The sequence below is a fragment of the Notolepis coatsorum genome (genome assembly GCF_963971535.1).
Source record: "Notolepis coatsorum genome assembly, chromosome: 18".
Lineage (NCBI taxonomy): Eukaryota > Metazoa > Chordata > Actinopteri > Aulopiformes > Paralepididae > Notolepis > Notolepis coatsorum.
The window spans coordinates 70959201-70982125 of NC_140182.1; the positions used below are offsets into that span (position 1 = coordinate 70959201).

The 22925-nt window shown below is 47.3% G+C and overlaps 1 protein-coding gene across 1 annotated transcript in view; it reads right to left on the bottom strand.

Annotated features, from left to right (window-relative positions):
* The window catches only part of iqsec3b (IQ motif and Sec7 domain ArfGEF 3b), a gene marked incomplete at both ends in the record, with an annotated part of 155345 nt that overhangs the window by 60716 nt on the left and 71704 nt on the right, over positions 1-22925 (bottom strand). The window contains 3 exons of the mRNA XM_084335489.1: positions 2405-3099; positions 3612-4013; positions 5334-5463. Of these exons, the coding sequence (XP_084191615.1) occupies positions 2405-3099; positions 3612-4013; positions 5334-5463 (1227 nt within the window). The remainder of the gene's footprint in view (positions 1-2404; positions 3100-3611; positions 4014-5333; positions 5464-22925) is intronic.

Below are 22925 nucleotides of genomic sequence, written 5' to 3' on the forward strand. Positions count from 1 at the left end.
CTATCTATCTATCTATCTATCTATCTATCTATCTATCTATCTATCTATCTATCTATCTATCTATCTATCTATCTATCTATCTATCTATCTATCTATCTATCTATCTATCTATCTATCTATCTATCTATCTATCTATCTATCTATCTATCTATCTATTTTCTACTGTAGTGTTTTTTTTTCTTTTTTAACAGCTGTGAGAGTCCGCGGTCCGCGGGAGAAAGTTGACGTGTGTGTGTTCGCGCGCACGTGTGTCTTTCCAATAATTACCATTATTGGGCGAACAAGAAAACTAAAGAAAACTGCTAAATTGTAATGACCCTGCTGTGTTACAAACATTTAATTAATTCATCATGGATGGTTTTGTTTTAGGGACACAGGCTGTAGAAAACGGGAAGGGAGGAGGGCAGAGCCGAGTGCAGTGTCAGTGTGCGTTGTTAATTCTGTCCGCTTGTCACCGTGCCTAAGCAAGCTTCAACGTTTTATTCATCATCTACATTTGGTAATACAAGCTTAACTCATTCAGCTCCAGTCACGATGATAGTCGGGTTAACTCGCCATCGCTTGAGCGCCAATCACGAGTATAGTCGGGTTTTAATTGTTATTTCTTTTATTAGCGATATCCATTTATTTTCATCCATCCAGCCTGATGTTATTGTTGGGAATGGGTCTGAGCTCGCAAAAGGGCAAATACCGCCGCCTACGCCTTCCAGCTGGTATTGCAATCCATTGGGAATGGTGTAGTTTATTTTCTGGGACGATCCGAGCCGTGCGGGCGGGGTTTAAATACTCAGGCGAGGTAGGCCTCAACAACGATGGCATGGAACAGTAACCCTGCCCGCCCGTCAGTGTGTAACGGTCGGTAATGTGGTACGGACCTCCACGAGCAGTATTTGGAATGGCGATCAGATAATTGGATTATTTCTTTTGCATTACATCAGATACAAGGTAAGAACACTATATATAAATTTATTTCTAACCCGAACGACACTGTCTCTGTGTGTGTGTGTGTGTGTGTGTGTGTGTGTGTGTGTGTGTGTGTGTGTGTGTGTGTGTGTGTGTGTGTGTGTGTGTGTGTGTGTGTGTGTGTGTGTGTGTGTGTGTGTCGTTGAGTGCAGGAGGGGACTGGGGGAGCCTCACGCTACGAGGCTCTTTTCATTCTTGCACGAGGAAGGATAATAATGATGATCTAGCGTTGATTTCAGGAAGATTCGATAATCAGGCGAAAAATGACAACGTGTTTAGTGTATTCCACTAAAACGCCATTATCTCGACTTTTCCTGGAATTACACACAAGCACCCAAACTATATTCATATTCAAAACGGTATAAAATGGAAATGTACCGATGAAAAAACAATCCGTTTTGTACATGTTGACTGGAAGCAACTCACTGATAAACAACAGGTGTATTAGACCCATAGCTATAATTTAAGATATATTTTAAGCACTCGCAAATCTCGCAGTCCCCCCATTGATTAAAGTGGTGGCGTACTAGACCTATATCCGGCGCTGAATGAGTTAATATTCAATGTTAATGATCAATGTAAGCCAGTGTAAAGTAAAGTAAAGATATTGCGCATAGATTTGTCAAATGTGCAATTGCAACCCTACTTTCACCTAGTGGTATTATGAGACGTACTGTATTCTTCGTATGGCTGCGCGTACCGCACCGTGACGGCCGTACCGTAAATTTGCGGGACGAATACACGTACCGTTACACCCCTAGTGTCTAGTAAAGCACTATATAAATGTAATGATCATTCATCTATCTATCTATCTATCTATCTATCTATCTATCTATCTATCTATCTATCTATCTATCTATCTATCTATCTATCTATCTATCTATCTATCTATCTATCTATCTATCTATCTATCTATCTATCTATCTATCTATCTATCTATCTATCTATCTATCTATCTATCTATCTATCTATCTATCTATCTATCTATCTATCTGTCTGTCTGTCTATCTATCTATCTATCTATCTATCTATCTATCTATCTATCTATCTATCTATCTATCTACCTACCCATGTCTTCCTCTCATTATAATTCTGTATAACAGAGTAGTTGTAGCCTGGATCGAATGGTGCTGAAAGGACAGCACCTCTCTCCCACACTAATGAGTGCATTGCTTTTAAAGAACCGCATAGGGTATGGCGCAGAGAGACAAAAACACTGACGAATGTACTTTGAACTCTGAGCCAGAGGGTGTATGAATATTTTGTTACTTTATGTGTGTGTGTGTGTGTGTGTGTGTGTGTGTGTGTGTGTGTGTGTGTGTGTGTGTGTGTGTGTGTGTGTGTGTGTGTGTGTGTGTGTGTGTGTGTGTGTGTTTGTGTGTGTGCATGTGTGTGTGTGTGTGTGTGTGTGTTTGTGTGTGTGCATGCCTAGTCCACTCACACATTGAAGAGGTTGAGTCCGATGCGGTAGAGGCGTTTACGGTGTGTGTCGGTGGAGATGGTGGGTGAGCGGCAGGAGGCTGGGTCCTGGCAGCGGTCCCTGGGCAGAGAGAGGACCAGGGCCTGGAGAGCCTCGGGGCTTGGGCCCCCAGGAACCTGCTGGGGCTGGGTGTACTGGTACTGCTGGTACTGGGTGTAGGTCTGGGTGGGCTGTTGGTTGGACTGGATGGAGGTGCAAGTGGATGCGGAGCCAAGTCGCTCCGAGCCACACTGCCTCTCCATCCCTCCTCCTCCACCGCCCGGGGCCAGCACCGTCGAGCCTCTCCTGGAGCCCGGATCTCCCATCTCCAGCTCCTCGATGGGAGGAGGTGCGGGGAACTCGGTGTCCACGCCCTCCTCCGACTGACCCCCGGCCCCTCCGCTCACAGAGGCCTTCCTGCTGCCCGCCTCTCCTCCTCCCGCGTTGCCCAGGGTGGTGGTGGTGGCGGAGGAGATTGTGTAGGAGTTGTTGGTGTCGATGTGGACGGTGACGTCCCTGAAGGCCATGAGCAGGGAACTGGCACTGCGGGGGAGACAGGCGCTCTCTGCGGCCGCCCGGAACGCCCCCGGGTCCATCAGGAGCCCCGTGCCCTCGCCTCCCTCCGATAAGCTCCAGCCGCGGAGAGCGTCGTCGATCGATTGTGCCAGGGAGTGCAGCTGCAAAGGGGGCGATAGCAAGCGGTGTCAAAGATGTCCATGGTAATCGTGAGAGAGAAGTGAAGCAAGCATATGCCATGGTAACTGCAATGGGGGGGAAATGACAAAAGCCCTGCATGCTGGTTTCACCCACGCTGCTTTGATACTGAACGCTTAGTATGAGAGGTGCAACATAGCCATCGCAAAATGTATGGATATCATAATTAAAATTGGAATCTCTTTATATGCAAAGTACACTTTTGGATATACAATTTGTCCTCTGCACTGAACCCATCTTAACTATTTAGGAGCTGTGGGTGTCCATAGTCCGACGCCCGGGGACCAACTCCAGTTCTAATACCATCTAGTGCCTTGCTCAAGGGGCGATGTCAGGAGTGCGTACCTAGCATGCAGTCAGGTTTGAACCCATGACCTTCTTGCTGTGAGGTAACAGCGCCACCCTGCCACCATATGGGAGCTATGACATCAAGGGAAAGCAGTAGGATAACGTAGCTTCACGATGTATGTCTCACCTGTTCTGAGAAGCAGTCCTCCAGCTGTGTGAGGCTGGGTCCCGGGGACGGGGCCGGGGCGTGGGCCGGGGTGGGGGCGGGTCGAGGGGCTGTAGACGGAGGAGACGGAGGCAGGGAGGTGGAGCGGGACGGGGGAGGGGGCGGCGTTTTGGAGCGCATGGGGATCGGGCCTCCTCCCGGCTCCAGGAGGGTGTAGCTGTGTCTCTGCGCGGGGTTCTGGCTGCGGCCCGCCGGGTTGGGTCTGCGCAGGGAGATGCGGCGGGGAAGCTTGCTCTCCGACAGGGAGTTCCGGATCTTCTGGAAGTTCTTGCTGAGCTGGTACTGACGGAAGGCCGTCTGTATACGACGGGTCGCGCGCCTCGCTATTAGATGGCCTCCGTACTTCTGCTCTAGCTCTTCTATCTGGGGGGGAGAGAGAGAGAGAGAGAGAGAGAGAGAGAGAGAGAGAGAGAGAGAGAGAGAGAGAGAGAGAGAGAGAGAGAGAGAGAGAGACATGGTCACATGTACTGGCAATACTACTACTACTAATCCTAATAATAATAATAATAATAATAATAACGTACATTGATTGAATATTTATTGATGAAGAAACTTTTCTTGTTTATACGTTTCTGAAACCTATTAAATAAACTGCAGCACAATATTAAAAAGCAAACAGCAGCCACCGAACAATGTTTATTTAGATCCACCACCAGACAAACAGTGCAGGCTTCCTGTGCTATGTCCTCAAAAGATCAAAAAGACCCTGAGCTTCCGTCTCCCTGGTGAGAATCCCACTCCACACAGGAAGGTCTCTCACTGCTCTCTGTTCTCCTCTTTCTCCAGCCAGAGGGTTCCTTGGAATTAGTGCCAAAGTAAACATCATCTATCATCATTCAGCAACGAACACTGGCTGGCGGGCCTCGGTGGAGGATAGATGGTCCGTGACACGGGTGATCAAAGAGGAGGAACAGATGAGTAAACACCCTCACAAGACTATTTCTGACCCATTACTGGAAGAGCAACGTCTTCAAGACATCTTTCTCTGTCATATTCAGCTGCTATAGCATCGCCCCCTCCTCCCCTTCTCTTCAAGCCCAGAGAGAGAGAGAGGGAGGGAGAGGGAGGGAGAGGGAAAGAGGGAGAGAGAAAGAGAGGGAGAGAGGGAGAGAGAGATGAAGGAGGGGGAGTGGGAGGCAAGGAGGAGGAAGAGAGAGAGAGGGAGAAAAAAGGAGGACAGCCACACATCTCCCTGTGCTCAAGCAAACGCATGCACGCACACACACACACACGCACACACACACACACACACACAGATACACTAAACATTAGCCACAGCAGAGGTCTCTTCAGCGGTTCGCTGCGAGAAATAAAGACATCTCCATCCGCCAGGAGCAGTTATTAGCTGTTACCATGACAACCTAGCATCGTCCATGTTCCTGTCACCGTGGCAATGGAATGGCTGCTGTTCTTTTTCTCATCAACAGAGACAGAAATAGATCTGAATGGAAGTGTGTCTGTTTCGGTAGGATACAGTATCAAACACTGGCACATCCTTCACACATACAGCCCTTCTCATTTGCACACACACACACACACTCACAGGCTTATAGGCATGGATCCACTAGGCTCTGTGAAAACAACCATCCCATCCCATCCATTCATCTCACACACACACACACCCCCACACACACAGACACACACACACAAATGTGCTTGCCCTCCAAGCGGGGACACACGTACCTGTTTATTCTTATTCTCCAGGGAGATCTCGTATTCACTGGGTCCTTCTCTCTTGGTGCCGCCCCCTGTCCCCTCCACAACTTCCTGTCCGCCGGAGGAAGCGCCATCCTCCAGGCTCAGCAGCTGTCCGCTGCCATGGAAACAAGAGCAGAATGATGTCACACCTCCTGACCTTCAACCTGCCGCAATTGGATGAGATGTTATCGGCAGGTACAGAGCTGTTGGATGGAGATGTTATCGACAGGTACAGATGTCATGGTCCCAGCCGGGGTTCCTTCCTGAACAATGTGAACAGTGGTTTTCTGCCGCCCTCTGGTGGCCAAACGCAGCAACTCCAGATACTGAACCTTCTCAGGCATTTAGGCCTAGGTTTGCTGGTTATGTGTAATACTATTAATGCTATGATTAATGTTCTGCCTCTGTTCGTGTTGTCTTTCCCCGGTCTGGGTTGTGGTTAAAGGGTTAATCCTTTACATATGTTTCCAGTAAGGTTTATCTCTTTACATATGTTTCCAGTAAGGTTTATCTCTTTACATATGTTTCCATTAAGGGTTTATCTCTTTGCATATGTTTCCAGTGAGGTTTGATATATTTACATATGTTTCCATTAAGGTTTATTCTCTTTACAATTACTGTGTGTTCATGCCTGGTCTTAAAACCAGCTGGCGCTCATTAGTAATCACGGGCAGTACTTATTCCTGCCCGTTTCTCACTTCCTTGTCGCGTCATTGCCATTGTTTTGTTTGTCTACCCTTGTGTTCGGTCACGTACTTGTTTCACCTTTTTTTTCACATGTTTATTCCTAGTCCACATTTTGCCAGCACTGCTGAGGTTTTATTTCCGGGTTTTACAGTTCGCTTTTGTTTGTAACCGTTTTAACGTGTATCCTTGTTGCAACTGTTATAGTAAAAGCCTGTTCATTTTCATTCTGTCGTCTCTGCCTCTACTCTCTCTGATCGTGTTCAGCATTTGGGGTCTCCTCACCTACCCTCACACCGAACCCTTACAACAGACTGTTGGATGGAGATGTTATCGGCAGGTACAGAGCTGTTGGATGAGAAGTTACATTATACATTAGACTTAGTGATAACAACTGGGCTAAACATCAATAATATCTCAATAACTGAGCTACCTCTCTCTGACCATCACTGTATATTCTTTGATGCCCAAATAACCCTTACTAAAACTAAAAAATAAGTCATAGTTCAAAAGAGGCTCCTTAACCCTTTCACTGTCTGCCACACAACAGAAGGTTAACCCTTTACCGTCGGTTGTGTGATAGTAAAGGGTTAACCTTCTGTCCTGTGGCAGTGAAAGGGTTAACCGGCTGTCGTGTGGCAGTGAAAGGGTTAACCGGCTGTTGTGTGGCAGTGAAAGGGTTAACCTCCTGTGTATTGTCACAGTGAAAGGGTTAACCGTTTTGGTAGTGCAGCAGTGAAAGGGTTAATGACAAAGCTGAATCAAAGTTCACCGATCTTATCAGACTATATGAACCACACAGTCATGACAGCTCTCTAAATGAAATGGTAGAACATCTCAATGATGCACTGTCAGTGTCATCTGTATTAAATGCTGTCACCCCACTAAGAAGTCGACAACCAGAGCCTCCCCCTGGTTGAACTATAATGGTGTCAAAGAAGAAAAAAGGAAATGTCGTGCAGCAGAGAGAAAACAGAGGAAAACAAAAACCACTATCTGCTGTGATATCAAAAAGTAATGTAAATGTTTATTGTTTATTGTTATTTGCACTTACAAACATACATTCTGGAATAAAATAAGTAAAAGAAGAACAGTTCAAATGTGCAGGAAAAAAGTGAACTGAGTATAATATTGACAGAGGATGATTGGCATTCTATATGTGAGACACAACACACATCCACTAGCTCTAGAGGATGGAGAGAATTCGGTTGGAAAAATGTGATGAGATTTTTTTTTATCACAGCGCAAATTAAGAGTAAACAATTAAAAAGGCAACAACCGCAACAATGGCCTGAAGAAATTCTCCGGAGATTAGGACCAGATCCTTTGTTCCTTGATCCCAGGAACAGAGGACCCAGACGGCGAGGAAAGAGAGCTGGAGTCCGTAACAGGCTGAGAACCAGGCGGCACAGGACACCACTACCCAGTATATTGCTAGCCAATGTACAATCAATAGACAATAAACTAGACGACATCCGAGCAAGGATTCAATTCCAGAGAGACGTTAGGGACTGTAACGTTCTCTGCTTCATCGAGACGTGGCTCACGCCGGAGGTTCCAGACCACGCAATTCAACCAGCCGATCACTTCTTTATCCATCGCAAGGATTGGACATCAGAGTCCGGTAAACAACGTGGAGGAGGTATTGCCTTCATGTTTAACAAAAATTGGAGCGATCCAACTAACGTGAAGGAATTATCCAACCACTGCTCCCCAGACCTGGAATATATAACCATCAAGTGTCGTCCTTTCTTCCTCCCGAGGGAGTTAACGGCGATCATCCTGATCGGAGTGTATATTCCACCGCAAGCCAGCAACAACGCCGCGCTCTCCAGACTCCACGACGAGGTAAATAGAATACAAGCGACGAACGTTAACGCCGCCATTTTGGTGCTGGGCGATTTCAACAGCGCCAATCTGAGAAAGGTATTACCTGACTTCTATCAGCATGTGACTTGCAACACCAGAGGCGGTAACATCCTAGATCACTGTTACACGCAATTTAAAGGTGGCTACAAGGCTCATTCTGATAGTGGCTTTGGTAAATCAGATCACGCGTCAATCTTTCTTTCACCAAAGTACAAACAGAGAATTAAAAGTACTCCTGTAGTCTCGCGAGAGGTGCAGAAATGGGATTTGACGTCAGAGGAGACGCTCCGGTCTGTGTTTCACGGCACAGACTGGAATGTGTTCCGCGACACAGATAACATTAATGTCTACACGGAGACAGTGCTGGACTATGTTTGTACTAGGGTGGAAGAAACAATCCCCACTACCAAAATGAGAGTTTACCCAAATCAAAAACCCTGGGTAGACAAATCCGTCCGTGAAGCTCTGAGAGAGCGCACCAAAGCATACAACGACGGCCTAGTGGCAGGCAACATGAATGACCACAAGGTGGCGCGATACAACGTAAGGAGGACAGTGTCAGAGGCCAAACGGCGCTACAGGGATAAAATTGAACTCCAGTTTGAACAAGCTGACTCTAGAGCTATGTGGCAGGGGCTCAAAACGATGACAGACTACAAAGGCGCCTCCCTCAAACTGAACAGTGACATCTCCTTAGCAAATGACCTCAATACCTTCTATGCGAGGTTTGATGCTGGTAATAACAACACCAGCTCACAAGCCACGGCAATGGGGGGGGGGGGGGGTCGGCTGCTGATGGAGGCGCAGTGTTCAGGGTAACAGAGCATGAGGTGAGGCGGACCTTTAAAAAAGTGAATATCAGGAAGGCAGCAGGTCCGGACGGCATCCCCGGCCGCGTCCTAAAAGTCTGTGCCGACCAACTGGCCCCAGTATTCACTGACATATTTAACCTGTCCTTAGAACAGGCTGTCATCCCCACCTGCCTGAAGAAGTCCACTATTATCCCTGTACCCAAAAAATCCAAGCCTGCTTGCCTCAACGACTACCGCCCTGTAGCTCTCACCTCCATAGCCATGAAGTGCTTTGAGAAGCTAGTAAAGGGCTACATCTGCTCCTCCCTCCCCATCAACATGGACCCCCTGCAATTTGCATACCGCCCCAACAGGTCCACGGAGGACGCCATAGCCCATGTGCTGCACACAGCAGCATCACACCTGGACAAGAGGCAGGGGAACTATGTGAGAATGCTATTCATCGACTACAGCTCGGCATTCAATACCATAGTCCCCTCCATACTCATAGCCAAGCTCAGGGACCTGGGCTTGGGCTATGACCTCTGCCAGTGGGTCTTGGACTTCCTGACTGGCAGACCCCAGGTGGTGAGAGCAGGCAACTGCACCTCCTCATCCATCACCCTCAACATAGGGGCCCCCCAGGGCTGTGTTCTGAGTCCCCTCCTCTACTCCCTGTACACACACGACTGTGTGGCTCAGCGGAGTAGCAATACAATCATCAAATTTGCTGACGACACAGTGGTGGTGGGCCTGATCTCTGCCAACGACGAGAGGGCCTACCTGGAAGAGGTCAAGGTCCTGGCGGGATGGTGCCAGGAAAACAGCCTCTCCCTGAACGTCAGCAAAACAAAGGAGATGATTGTGGACTTCAGGAGGTCGGGGATCAAGGACTACAGCCCCCTCAGCATCGACGGGGCACCGGTTGAGAGAGTCAACAGCTTTAAGTACCTCGGAGCCTACATATCCGAGGACTTGACATGGACCACACACATTGACAGTGTTGTGAAGAAGGCACGACAACGCCTCTACTTCCTCAGGCGCCTAAGGAAGTTCCAAGTCAGTCAGAAGATCCTTAAGAACTTCTACTCATGTACAATAGAGAGCATCTTGACCGGCAACATCACCTCCTGGTTTGGGAATAGCACTGCACAAGACCGAAGCAGACTACAAAGAGTGACACGTTCAGCCGAACGCACAATTGGAGGGGGGCTCCCCACCCTCCAGAACATTTACAACAAGCGTTGCAAGGGCAAGGCTAAGAGAATCATTAAAGACTCCAGTCACCCGAACAACTGCCTCTTTGAACTGCTGCGGTCAGGCAAGCGATACCGGAGTCTCAAGGCGAGCACAGAAAGACTCAGAAGAAGCTTCTATCCCCAGGCCATCAGGCTGCTAAACGAACAATGAATGAACACTACACAACAACAACCACCAAACGCACATAGCACACACATCCACACGCACACACTCACTTTAAACAAACACACTGTAGCACCCACTCCACACACTTTATAGCACACACCCACTTTAAACAAACACACTGTAGCACCCACTCCCCACACTTTATATTTATGGATGAAGGATTGCACTACAACTCGTACACCTTACTGTAAATTGTACCTAAAATTGTACCTCATCCCATTTCTGCTTTGCACTAGATAGTACTGTACATTAGTACACTGCATAGTATTGTATATTATATGGTAACTCAGAACATTGTACATATGTCTATACCGAACACTGTGACCTCATTTTTCTTCTTCTAAATTACATGCTATATTATGTTATTATGTTATTTGATACTATCTTGTCTAGCACAGTCTCTGGAGCGTAACAGTAAGAAGCATTTTGTATGAAAGTATTCTGTACTTCTGTATGACAACTATTAAAGAACTTGAGAACCCTGCTGGAGACAGTGTGGACAGATGAATGCCAACCACTCTCACATATTTTGGTTATGTGATAAAGTGCAACCATTCTGGAAGAGTGTTACACAGGAAATGTACAGAATTCTTAGCTATGAATTCCCCATGGAACCCCAGTTGATATACCTGGGTTTGATCACAGAGGAGACCATACATGGAATGGAACTCATTGCCAAGCTACTTAGCTGAAATAGAATCCAAGGCTACCTTTAAGAGGAAGTTAAAGTGTCATCTGCTGATGAGCATGCATTGAGCCATTATGGCAAAGAGGTGAAAACCAGTTGACTGTTGGATGTGTTTAAGTTGATGGCGGTGAGTGCTGCTCAGGAAGCACTATTTGTTTGATTTGAGTTATTTGAGTTATTTTAGTTATTTTAGTTATTTTAATTGAATGCTTTTTGCTGGTGGATATCTTGTACAATATCATTCTAACTGATGTTGATAGTGATGTACTGTAATTGATGATGTGACTGATGTTGAGGTTGATGTAATGTATTGATGTTGATGTTGATGATGATGTAATGTATGTATTGATGTAATGTAATGTAATGTATTGAATGTTGTTGTACATTTGTGCGTGCCGGACCCAAGGAAGAATAGCTTTTGCCCAGTGCAAAAGCTAATGGGGATCCTAAATAAACATAAACATAAACGTAAGGTTATGTATATAACCTAGTTATATGAGTACTGGCTAAGCGTCCCGCTCTTTACGCCTATCGAGATATACCTCATCTCATGTACCTATTGTACTCCATCAACGAAAAAACAAGTACACCTACACCTGCCGGGTCCCGCCCCTATGGAGGCGTAGCCTATAAGACAGTGGGCCTGGTCACCAAACACTCTTCCTCGCCAAAAATCCCGTTTCCAGTAAAAGATCCCTCAAAGGGGAACTCAGGGCCACTTAAGAGCGGGACGCTTAGCCAGTACTCATATAACTAGGTTATATAACCTTACGTTATATATTAGCGTACTTGGCCATCGCGTCCCGCTCTTTAAGCCTATCGAGATATGGGTTAGAGCGGACACGAGGCCCGACAGATGCACCCCCTGAGGACCCGTAAGCCCACATCAAGGGGTTTGGGGAGCCCCGTCACCCCATCCTTCCTAATGAAGGGGGGGCGCAGTCAACTCCACCTGAGTGCGAGCAAGAGGGAACTAGAACCCCTTGAACACACAGCACAGGCGGAACCACGTGTGACCTAACACACTGTGGCCCCTACCCACACACTCCTGCTACCCTACCAAAGGACGGGAAGCAGGAAAGGCCACAGACCCCAGAACCGCCTGGGAGACAGAACCCCCGGTCATGTCCATGAGGTAAAACCTTACAAAGGGGCCCGGGGAGGACCATGAAGCTGCAGCACAGATGTCCTCCACCGAGGCCCCACCCAGGAGAGCGGCAGAGGCAGCCACCCCACGAGTGGAGTGCGCTCTGATGCCCCCAGGGGGATCCTGCCCAGCCAACGTGTAGCAGAGGGCAATGCCCTCGCACAACCAATGGGACAGGCGCTGTTTCGACAGTGCCTTACCGGCACGAGAACCACCATGACAGACAAAAAGCTGATCGGTAACCCTGAAGTCCTGAGTACGGCTGAGGTAAATTCCCAAAGCACGGACCGGACATGACAGGTGAAGGCTCGCATCTAACTCACTAGTGTGAGGAGGAGGACGAAACGCCTGAACCACAATATCCCGGGAGCGGAAGGAACTCCGGATATTCTTAGGCATGAAAGCAGGATTAGGTCGCAGAGTGGCACCGCAATCGGCCCGAAAAGACAGGCACTCTGGACGTACCGAAAGAGCACAGAGCTCACTCACGCGTTTAGCGGAGGTGACAGCCAGCAGGAACGCGGTCTTGAAAGACAGCTGTCCCAACGGCGCCTGCTCGAGCGGCTCAAACGGGGCCAAGGACAACCGACGAGGACCAATTGAAGATCCCAAGTCGGAGCCAAAGTGCGTTGCACCGGCTTAACGCGTCGAGCGCCAAGCAGGAAACGCTTCACAAGAGGGTGGCTGAACAAGACATTCCCCTCAAACCCCTCATGATAGGAGGATATAGCCGCCGCATATACCCTCACCGTCGAAGCCGACAGTCTACCAAGGAGAGACTGGAGATAACCCAGGACAGCATCCAGGGGGCAGGAGACTGGGTCCTGGCCCCCCGCCTTACACCACTCTTGGAACATACGCCATCTGCCCGCGTAAAGCGCGACAGTGGAGGGAGCATGTGCATTCCGGATGGTATCAACCACAGAAGGGTCCATCCTCTCCAGACTCACCCTCCCACCAGCCACACCAACAGGCGTTGGCCCAACATCGGGTACTGGAACAGTGACCCGTTGTGCTGTGAGAGGGCCGTCGCCGACCAAGGAATAACCCAAGGAGGAGCGACCAGAAGCTGGATCAAGACCGGGAACCACACTGCCGTGCCCCGGTCCGGCGCGACCAGGATCACCGTCCTGCGCTCCCTCCGTATCCGCTCCAACAGCTGACCCAACAGCTGTACAGGAGGAAAAACGTACAGAAGACCGGGCGGCCATGGAAAGGTCGAGAAGGCATCCACCCCCAAGGGGGGATGATCTGCTCGACTGACCGAGAACCACAAGGGGCACTTGTGAGAGCATCGGCTCGCAAACAGATCTACCGAGGCCTCCCCGAACCGATCCCAGATCTGTCTGACTATGTCGGGGTGGAGTTCCCACTCGTCGTAACGAGGACCGCCCCGAGACATCATATCCGCGCCCATATTCTCTGCGCCAGGAATGTGGCTGCGCAGCCTGCGAGATGCCCATAGCCAAAGTTCGACCGCCGCCCGGAGCAGGCGGATGGAACGAGTCCCACCCTGCCTGTTGATATATACGCCGCTGCCGTCATACTGGCTGTCCTGACCAAAACGTGCTCGCCTACCACCAGGTGGTCGAACCGTTTGAGGACCAGGAGGACCGCCTTCAATTCCAACACATTGATGTGCGGGGTAGATGGGCCAGCATGAACCTCCATCCAGCTGCCCCCCACTGCGTGGGTCCGACACGTCCCTCCCCAACCCGTGAGAGAGGCGTCGGTGAAGACCGTGACGTGTGAGCGCCTGCTGCCCATGGGGACCCCAATGGTGAGGATACCCAGCCTCTTCCAATGGGCGAGATCTCCCCATATCGACAAAGGAACCGTCAACCGTTTCCATTTGTCCCTCACCGGATATATTCTCATAGAGAAAAACCACCTCTGTATCCTCCTCATGAAGAGGAGGCCAAGAGGAACCACCGTGTGAGCAGATGCCATCATACCGAGCAGACGCATCACTTGCAGCGCCGTGACCGTCCCTCCCAGACGGAAACCCCAGAGCGCGCGAAGGATAGACACCCGGCGCTGCTCCGAGAGGGTTACAATCATGGGCCTCGACCTCAACGTCAAGCCCAAGTAATCCACCTGTTGACTGGGAAGAGGCGTACTCTTCTTCCAATTTACAGCAAAACCCAGCCTGGTGAGGAATTCCACCACCAGCCTGGTATGAGACCTGGCAACCTCCTCCGAACGACTGAGGAGTAGAATGTCGTCGAGATAGAATAGAACCCGTATCCCCTGATGACGTAGAGGCTCCAGCGCAGTCGCCACGCACTTGGTGAATGTGCGGGGAGCCAGAGAATAGCCGAACGGCAACCTCTGGTACTCGTACGCTACGCCCTGAAACAGGAACCGTAGGAACTGCCTGTGAGGAGGGAAAATCGGGATGTGAAAATACGCATCCTTCAGGTCTATGGAGGTGAACCAGTCTCCCCTCCTGACAGCAAGCAGAAGGAGTTTGACGGTCAACATTCTGAATGGTCTCGGTACAATCAACCGATTGAACGCGGACAGATCCAGTATAGGTCTGACCCCCCCTGTTTTCTTGGGTACCAGAAAATAACGGGAGTAGACGCCTGACATCGCGTCCTCTCTCGGAACCACGACGACGGCCTGCTTCGCCAACAGAGATTGGATCTCGTCGGCCAGGGCTGTCACTGCTTCTGACCCTGACAATAGGGTCGGCACCAAACCTGAGAATGGAGGGTGGGGTTGTGCGAACTGCAAAACAAGCCCCTCCCTCAACGTTCTCTCTATCCACCCCTCCAAACGGCATTCTTGTCGCCATATGTGAAAATAATCCCACAGCGCACCCGCCGTCAACTGACGCTGGGCCGCAAGGAACAGTAGATAGTTGGCCCGGTCCCTCCCGCTGTGCGACGCACCCAAGGGGGGACCCCGACAGAAAGGGCCGGTTTGATACGGGAGAAGCTGTCATCAAACTGGTTGACACACCCCCCCCCCCTGAACACCCCTCTAGCGCATGCTGAGGAGTTGTTCCGCAGCTAGACACGCAAGGCATGAGGACCCCATGGGCTCCTACACGCCGAAGCCCTGCAGTGATATTGCTACCACCCAAATCACGCTCGCCTCTTCTTTGCAGACCACTGCCGCTCTCACGGGAGTGGGAGGCATCAGCGCGATACCCCGCCTGGCGAAGGCGAGGCCGGGGTAACCCTTGCTGTGCATTCAACAGAAGAGGCCTCGAGTCCCCCTGCTGACCACCGTAGCTAGTGGCAGCTGTAACACCAGGCTCATCCATCACACAACGTGTGGTGCAGGAGCCACGCGACAGCACAACATTCTCACGGACAGACCCAGGCTCAGCCATCAACTGGGTGTCAGCCCCTGTCCCCATGAGAAGTGAAGAATGGGGCCGCATGCGCTTCAAAGAAGGTTCGCGGCCTGCAGCCAAAGGAAAACGATCAGAGCCCCGCTTCCGTGGGTAACAGAGAGAGGATTGAACGGGGAGCGGGCTGCTCGCGGCAAAGTGACGACGGTTTGTTTTATCCAAGCCGAATTCACCCAAAATGGCCGATCCCTCGGCCGCCAAGGCTGTCGGCCTTGTGGAACCCTGTTGACTCTCCGCCCAGGGCACCACTGGCGGGGGAAACATGGCCGCCTGTCGAGGGTCTCGCCACAGTCGTCGACGAGACCGTGCTCCCACCTCTGGCTGCACAGCGTGAGGCGGTGTAGGACCCAGATCAACAACCGCCTGCGCTTCCACAGAACGACCAAAAAGACTTTCCGTGGGGGAGCTCCCGTAGCTCACCGCATATCTCGGCGCTATTTCTGCGTCGGGGAAAACCGTGCTCGTCACGGATCTGGGGGACACGAGTTCGATTCCCGGACCCGCCGTCATTTCTCAGAATGTCTTCCCCTGCTCTACATCCCATTTTAACCTGTTTCTGTCGGTCATGCTTGACCAGAAAAGCGATAAACGCTAAAAAATAAAGTAAAAAAAAAAAAAAAAAACTTTTCGTGGAAAAAGGAGTCGTGAGGAGAGAAAACCTATCCTCTTCCCCAAGAGGAGAGTGCTCCAACCAAACATGCCTAACAACAAACGTTGATAGCATCCTAATCCTCCCCACAGTTATAGCTTGCGACTGAGTCAAGATCTCTATAACACCACAAACATGCAACATGTTTACAATGTCGGCTGGACCCATAGCCCTACTACCCGACGCCAATGTGGATAGGAAACTAGCCAGCTGAGCCATAACACTGGCCGCCGCTACAAACCATCCTGCAGCAGTATACCACTCATCCGTCCATACTGCCACCCTCCGAGCCGATTCGCTCTCAAGCATCGGCCGGGTGGGACATCGTTCATCCCCGCCGGGGCACAGGAACAAAGCTAACTGGCTACGTAGCCACGGTACACCCGGCCTGCACCCTGTTGTTAGCCCGTTTACCCGTAAAAAAGGTAAATAGGACTCAGCGAAACCCCCCACATTAGCAACCGACTGACCTTCATCAATGAAGCGGGCAAGAGGAGGGAAAAACGACCCGCGGCGGGGATTATTAGAACAACGACCCATTTCAGCATCAACATTAGCATCAGCAGTAGTATTAGTAGCATTAGCGTTAGCAGCGTGTTCCAGGATCGCCAGGAAATCGTCCACTGCAGTGGAACGTTCACCAAGCCACCCCGGCCCTGGCGCCGAAACATACTCCACAGCATTACCAATACCAACATTAATGCCTGATGACACAGGGCCTACCTTTGTACAAGCCGGCTCGATAGCCAAACCTTGTACGCTGCCCCTTGGTCTGCTGCCGTCAGACGAGGAAACATCAACACAGGCCCGACGTGTCGCTGAAACATGCCTCGAAGATGCCAGGGGTAAGCAAACCTCCGGTAAGCATTCAACATTACGCAATTTCTCTAATCTTTTCATAACAACTAGTTAACATATAAGGTGCACTGCATCCGTTATGATGGAAACGAAAATAGAGGAAGAGTGTTTGGTGACCAGGCCCACTGTCTTATAGGCTACGCTTCCATAGGGGCGGGACCCGGCAGGTGTAGGTGTACTTGTTTTTTCGTTGATGGAGTACAATAGGTACATGAGATGAGGTATATCTCGATAGGCTTAAAGAGCGGGATGCGATGGCCAAGTACGATAATATAACATACACAATGAAGACTTGTACCTGTTCAAAATCATGACAATAGCTGGTAAGAAGGCCATCACAAGGAGCTGGCTCAAAGAAGCCGCTCCAGACAAAGAGACATGGAGGGGAATAGTGGAGGAGATAAGCGCTATGGAAAAAATGACATTCCTGCTGAGAATGAAGGCCAAGACGTACGACAGACGCTGGTCGAAATGGACAACATATGAACACACTGTCCTGTCCTGTGAGTCTTGTTTGTCTTGTCTGTCCTGTGGTGGTGGTTGTCATATTATTAATGTGAACTGTATAATGTTTATGTAAGAGTTAATGAATCTAACTGAAAATGTGAAAAAGTTACTGAAAAGGAAATGGAGATTGTTTATGTGAAAATGATGTAAAAAGTGACTTTGGAAAGAAAAAAGAGGAAAATGAACTAAAAATGAAGAGTTATAAAAATGAAATGTGCGCATTTCCTGCGCATTTCATTTTTATAACTCTTTATTTTTGTTCATTTTCCAATTTTTTCTTTCCAAAGTCACTTTGTAGATATACATTTTCTGTGTAGTTATCCTATAGTATATAGGATAACTACACAGAAAATGTATATCTACAACGATGCTTTAAGTGCCTATAACAGAACCATCCGACTAGCAAGGAAAGATTATTTCCCCAATATTATCACAGAAAATGCAGAGTCCTTTTCTCCACTATCAATCAGCTGCTAAACACTATATCTGCCCCCCCACCCTCATCAACAGCTAAATGTGAGGAATTTGCTCTGTTTTTTTAGGACAAAATAACTTCAATCAGAGCTAGTATCATTACTAGTGGAGGTGGAGATGAAACCAATCTCAGTAGAGTATGCAATGTAACCATGAGTAACTTTACATGCATCACACTAAGCGAACTGTGTAAAACTGTCTCAGAAGCAAACTCCACAAACTAAATTTTTTTTAAGCGAGTGTTTGATAGAATCTCCAGTCCAGTCCTGAACATTATAAACACATCCCTTAAAACTGGCGTCTTCACAGATGCCTTTAAAACAGCTGTTGTAAAGCCTCTATTAACCTCTTAACCTGCGTCCCCAAAAGTGGCCATTTTAGTTTTAGTTTTTGAGGACTGTATACCTTTTTTGCCAACGAAAATACTATACTTTATTAGTGCTGTCAGGCGATTAAAAAAATGAATCTAATTAATTACAGGATTTGTAATTAATTAATCAAATTAATCGCATTTTAATCACATAACCATTTTATGCCTGATATTCTATATTCTATAATCATATTTCAAATTGCATGTGTCCGGATGGCAGAATTCAGTACTGTATCTACAAAACCTTCTGTTTAATCATCTTCCATCTATTAATTTGCTTAGATTTTTCAGGTCTGGTCAATTTGAGCATAGTGTTATTCACAGTCAAAGATAAAAAAAAAAATATTGATATTCTCATTTGGTTCATTACAATTTACTCAAGCCTAGTAACAGACACAGTATTTCTGACACTGGGAATACATTCCCTGAGATCCATAGATGTCCCTAGAATCAGATACCAAGAACATGCAAATGGACCATATAAAAAAAAAGTCTGTAAATGCGTATTCTACGTACTTATGGAATGAATGAGATAAAAAAATTAAAATAAAGGGGCTATGTACTGCTATTCCTAGCACTATTTGGGCAACTTTACACAATTCCTGTTAGTCTATTGAAGACATCTGTAAGGTTTTTTTCAAAAAAATTCATTGTTTTATATTTCTAATCAAGTACTCAAAACCATCATTTTTCAGCTCCAAGATTTCAGGCTGTTATGGCCTGGCTCCGCCCATAAGCACTTTGAGTGACAGTCAGTCCACACAGTCTGCGACTGGTAGGCAGAGAGAGATAGAGAGAGAGAGAGAGAGAGAGAGAGAGAGAGAGAGAGAGAGGGGGGGGGGGGTGCGAGAGAGAGAGAGAGAGAAAAAAGACATGCCGTCTCTTCCTTTTGTTTTTTCTCTCCCTGCGGGGCAGATTGAAACCCGACACCTCTGCATACTCTGGAGGGATAGAGAGGGAGAGAGAGAGGGAGAGAGAGGGAGAGACAGAGAGAGAGAGAGAGAGGGAGACAGAGAGAGAGAGGGAGGGAGCACTTGGGGGGGGGGGGGGGCCTGCCGCGCCACACGGGAGAGGGGAGGAAGGGAGGCCCCCCCCCCCCCTCGTTTTCGAGAGGGTCCCACCTCCCGTGTGGCGCGGCAGGTCCCCCCCCCCCCCCCCAAGTGCTCCCTCCCTCTCTCTCTCTGTCTCCCTCTCTCTTTCTCTCTCTCTCTGTCTCTCCCTCTCTCTCCCTCTCTCTCTCCCTCTCTATCTCTCTCTCCAGAGTATGCAGAGGTGTCGGGTTTCAATCTGCCTCGCAGTATGAGGAAGTGGGCGGGCATTACCTCCAACCACAGAGCCAATCGCATCACTGTGCGCTACCCAGCGTCCGAATGACGTGACTCAGACGTTCAAATCAAAATGGCCTGATTTACTGGAGGAGGAAAGGGGCTGAGCTGAATCAGAGCAATCCGCCAATATGGTATTTAGACACTAAAACACATTGATACAAACTCCTATTACTATAATACAATGCTAGAGACTGAAAAATGACATTTATAGTACATGTCACCTTTAAAAAAATAAAATATATTTTTTTTTTTTTGTAATTAATTTTGAGTTCATTTTCATAACGCGATAATTTGCTGTGTAATTAATTAATCTAATTAACGAAATAAACTGACAGCCCTATACTTTATATGTATAACACATGCATCAGCCTGGTCTCTTTTGAAAGATAACATTCTGAAGTTTATGATACAATAAAGAAAGATCACTTTTAGTGCTAATGAAATAGAGTAACATAGGTCTGAACTTAAATTGCAGAAAAACTTGTTACTCAAGTTTTTCTGTAGTAGTTAGTAGTCCAGAAGTAGTATTTCCTAAGAAATTCGTATGGCTTAAAAAACTCCCGAGATCCATATCCTGAAGCCTTATGTAGTACTTGTCCAAATTTCATAAAGATCCGTTCAGAAATGAGTGATTAGGAGTGATTTTGGTAAGCTGTGTACAAAAGAAAAGCTCAGTTTTCTCATAGACTTCAATTCATTCTGTGTTTTTTATCTTCCTGTTTTCGCTCGTTAGTTTTTCACCTAGATCCCTGATTCGTACATCCTCAGTTGGGGTATCATTGGAAAGCCACACTCATTGGCTACAACCCTCCACAATCAGTTTCGCAATCGAGATCGCCAAATGATTGACAGAACTAGAGCCCCAAGAGTCGGGACTCAGGAGTTGTATTTTGCGCAATACCGTGTACTTTGCACAAGCCTCAAATATCGGCATGTAACTCGAGAACCGCTGAACCGATTTTGTCACCTGAAAGGGAGATCGACAGGCAACAAATGGGGCTTCAATTATATGCACACCCGAGCCACTAGTGGTCGCCATAGTGCCGGTGGGCAAATCGTCCTAAAAAGGGCCCACATGTGCATCGTTTGTACTTACCACGCCAAGCTCTAAGAGATAGGAATAAGTGGCGGTGTTTGCAGGGCTATAAAACGATATTCTATATTATAGCTATGGATACAATACTATGGCCGATTTGACATCGACTATCTATCGTTCAATATGTGAAAAAGAAAAAAAAATTTCATCCATACATTCCCGTTTTGAATATTTCCCGTGGTGAATATGAGTATAGTTTCAGAGTGATCCTGTCTAATCCCAGAAAACGACGCTATGCAGCAATACGTGCATTTCACTAAAAGCGCTGCCGTTTCTCGCCTGGACACGGTACTATTTCTAAATCAAATCTATATTATCGGTATTATGTTTCATCATGAATGCACGAAAGGGTGGGGGGGGGTGTTTTTTGATGCTTTGATCATCACCAATGGCATACATTGTGGAGTAACGTTACAGACGCGATCTAGGTGAAATCATGGTTGGATCACAGCAGGATTGATATCATATAGCCCTTACCTTCACTAGGATGTACCCCAAAAAGAATATTCCAATTATCTGATCGCGAGTCCCAGTATTGGTGTCGATCGTGTTGCCAACATAATCTGCCACACATCATGCATCGGGAGCATTTGACGCTTCTCAATCCGATCGGGACAACCGCTCCACTTGCCCGACAAATAAAAGTCTGACCGGAGACATTTGATCGACGCACAGGCCAAGATATAATGTTTCAAAGGGTGCTCGATACTGCCACCTGGGTGGATGCGGCCGGTATTGCACTTTGGCATTCTCAGGATGATTCCACATGTTAACCCTGTGTCTGTGTGCCTGTAATGAATGGAAATATCAAATAAAAGAAATAACGATGAAAACCCGACTATACTCGGGTTTTCGGGGGTCCTGGCACTCAATGCATGGCGGGATAACCCGACTATCATCGGGTCTGGCGTCCAAAGAGTTAAGCCCGACGGGTCCGGTACCGGTCCCAAGATGACATCACGTCATAAATCAATCTCTCCAGACTGTATGACATTAAGTAGTGTTTTCTTTTCAAATGTATCCAAGAGTAAAGACCCTAACCCTGTCACAACAGCAGTCATAGTGTATATTTTCAGCAATACGTTTGTTTACCAATAGGTTAACCTGTTCCACCCGATGTGAAAATCCGCATTAAATGTATACCTAGGTAAATGGAATATTGCTCCACTTCTACAAGGGCTATTTGCATATTCTTGGTATCTAGGTACATCTATGGACCTCAGGGAATGTATTCACAGTGTCAGAAATATTGTGTTTATTACTAGGCTTGCTTAAATTGTGATGAAACAAAGGAGAATATGAATTATGATTTTTCTTTGCATCTTTGACAGTAAATAACACCATGATAATAATGACCAAACTTAAAAAACTGCCACTGATCTCGTTCAGTACCCTCTTGAGATCATGTGTACAAAAAATCTAAGGAAATTAATAAAGGGAAGATGATAAAACCGAAGGTTCTGTAGATACAGTACTGAATTCTCCCATCCGGACCAATGCAATTCGAAATATTACTATAGAATATAGAATAGATGCTTATACATTACCGTATTATAGCCAATTCGCACATTTATATATATATACATTATCTTTCAAATGCCCGAGTTCAATTTGGATTTAGTATCACCAGGCTGAAGAGTTTATCGCCAGCCACTAGAGGGCAGCGTCTTACCAGCATCCAACCGGATATGCCTTGCACTGCGCTGTTATTGCTGAGCGGCCATCTTAGTTCTCATCCTTCACTTCGCCTCCTGCAGAGACGTTCGTTCACTCATTCATGTGAGATGCTTGATGCACCATTACTGTTCATATATATTATATTATATATGCATTATATAGATATATATATTTATTAGTGCTGTCAGGCGATTAAAAAAATTAATCTAATTAATTACAGGATTTGTAATTAATTAATCTAATTAATCGCATTTTAATCGCATAACCATTTTATGCCTCATATTCTATATTCTATAATCATATTTCAAATAGCATGTGTCCAGATGGCAGAATTCAGTACTGTATCTACAAAACTTTCTGTTTAATCATCTTCCATCTATTAATTTGCTTAGATTTTTCAGGTCTGGTCAAAGATAAAAAAAAATGTATTGATATTCTCATTTGGTTCATTACAATTGATCAAAATAAAATTTTCATTCAATCAATCACAGCGCAGATTGATTGATTGAATGTAAATATTATTAACAGATTGCAGAATGGGTACAATACAGTACGGCTCAATACACACAATTGTTAAGGGCATGCAGACCAGAGAAAGACTTTCGTCTTGGTTACATCAGGGTCCCCCATTTTCAATTCATAATGAATTG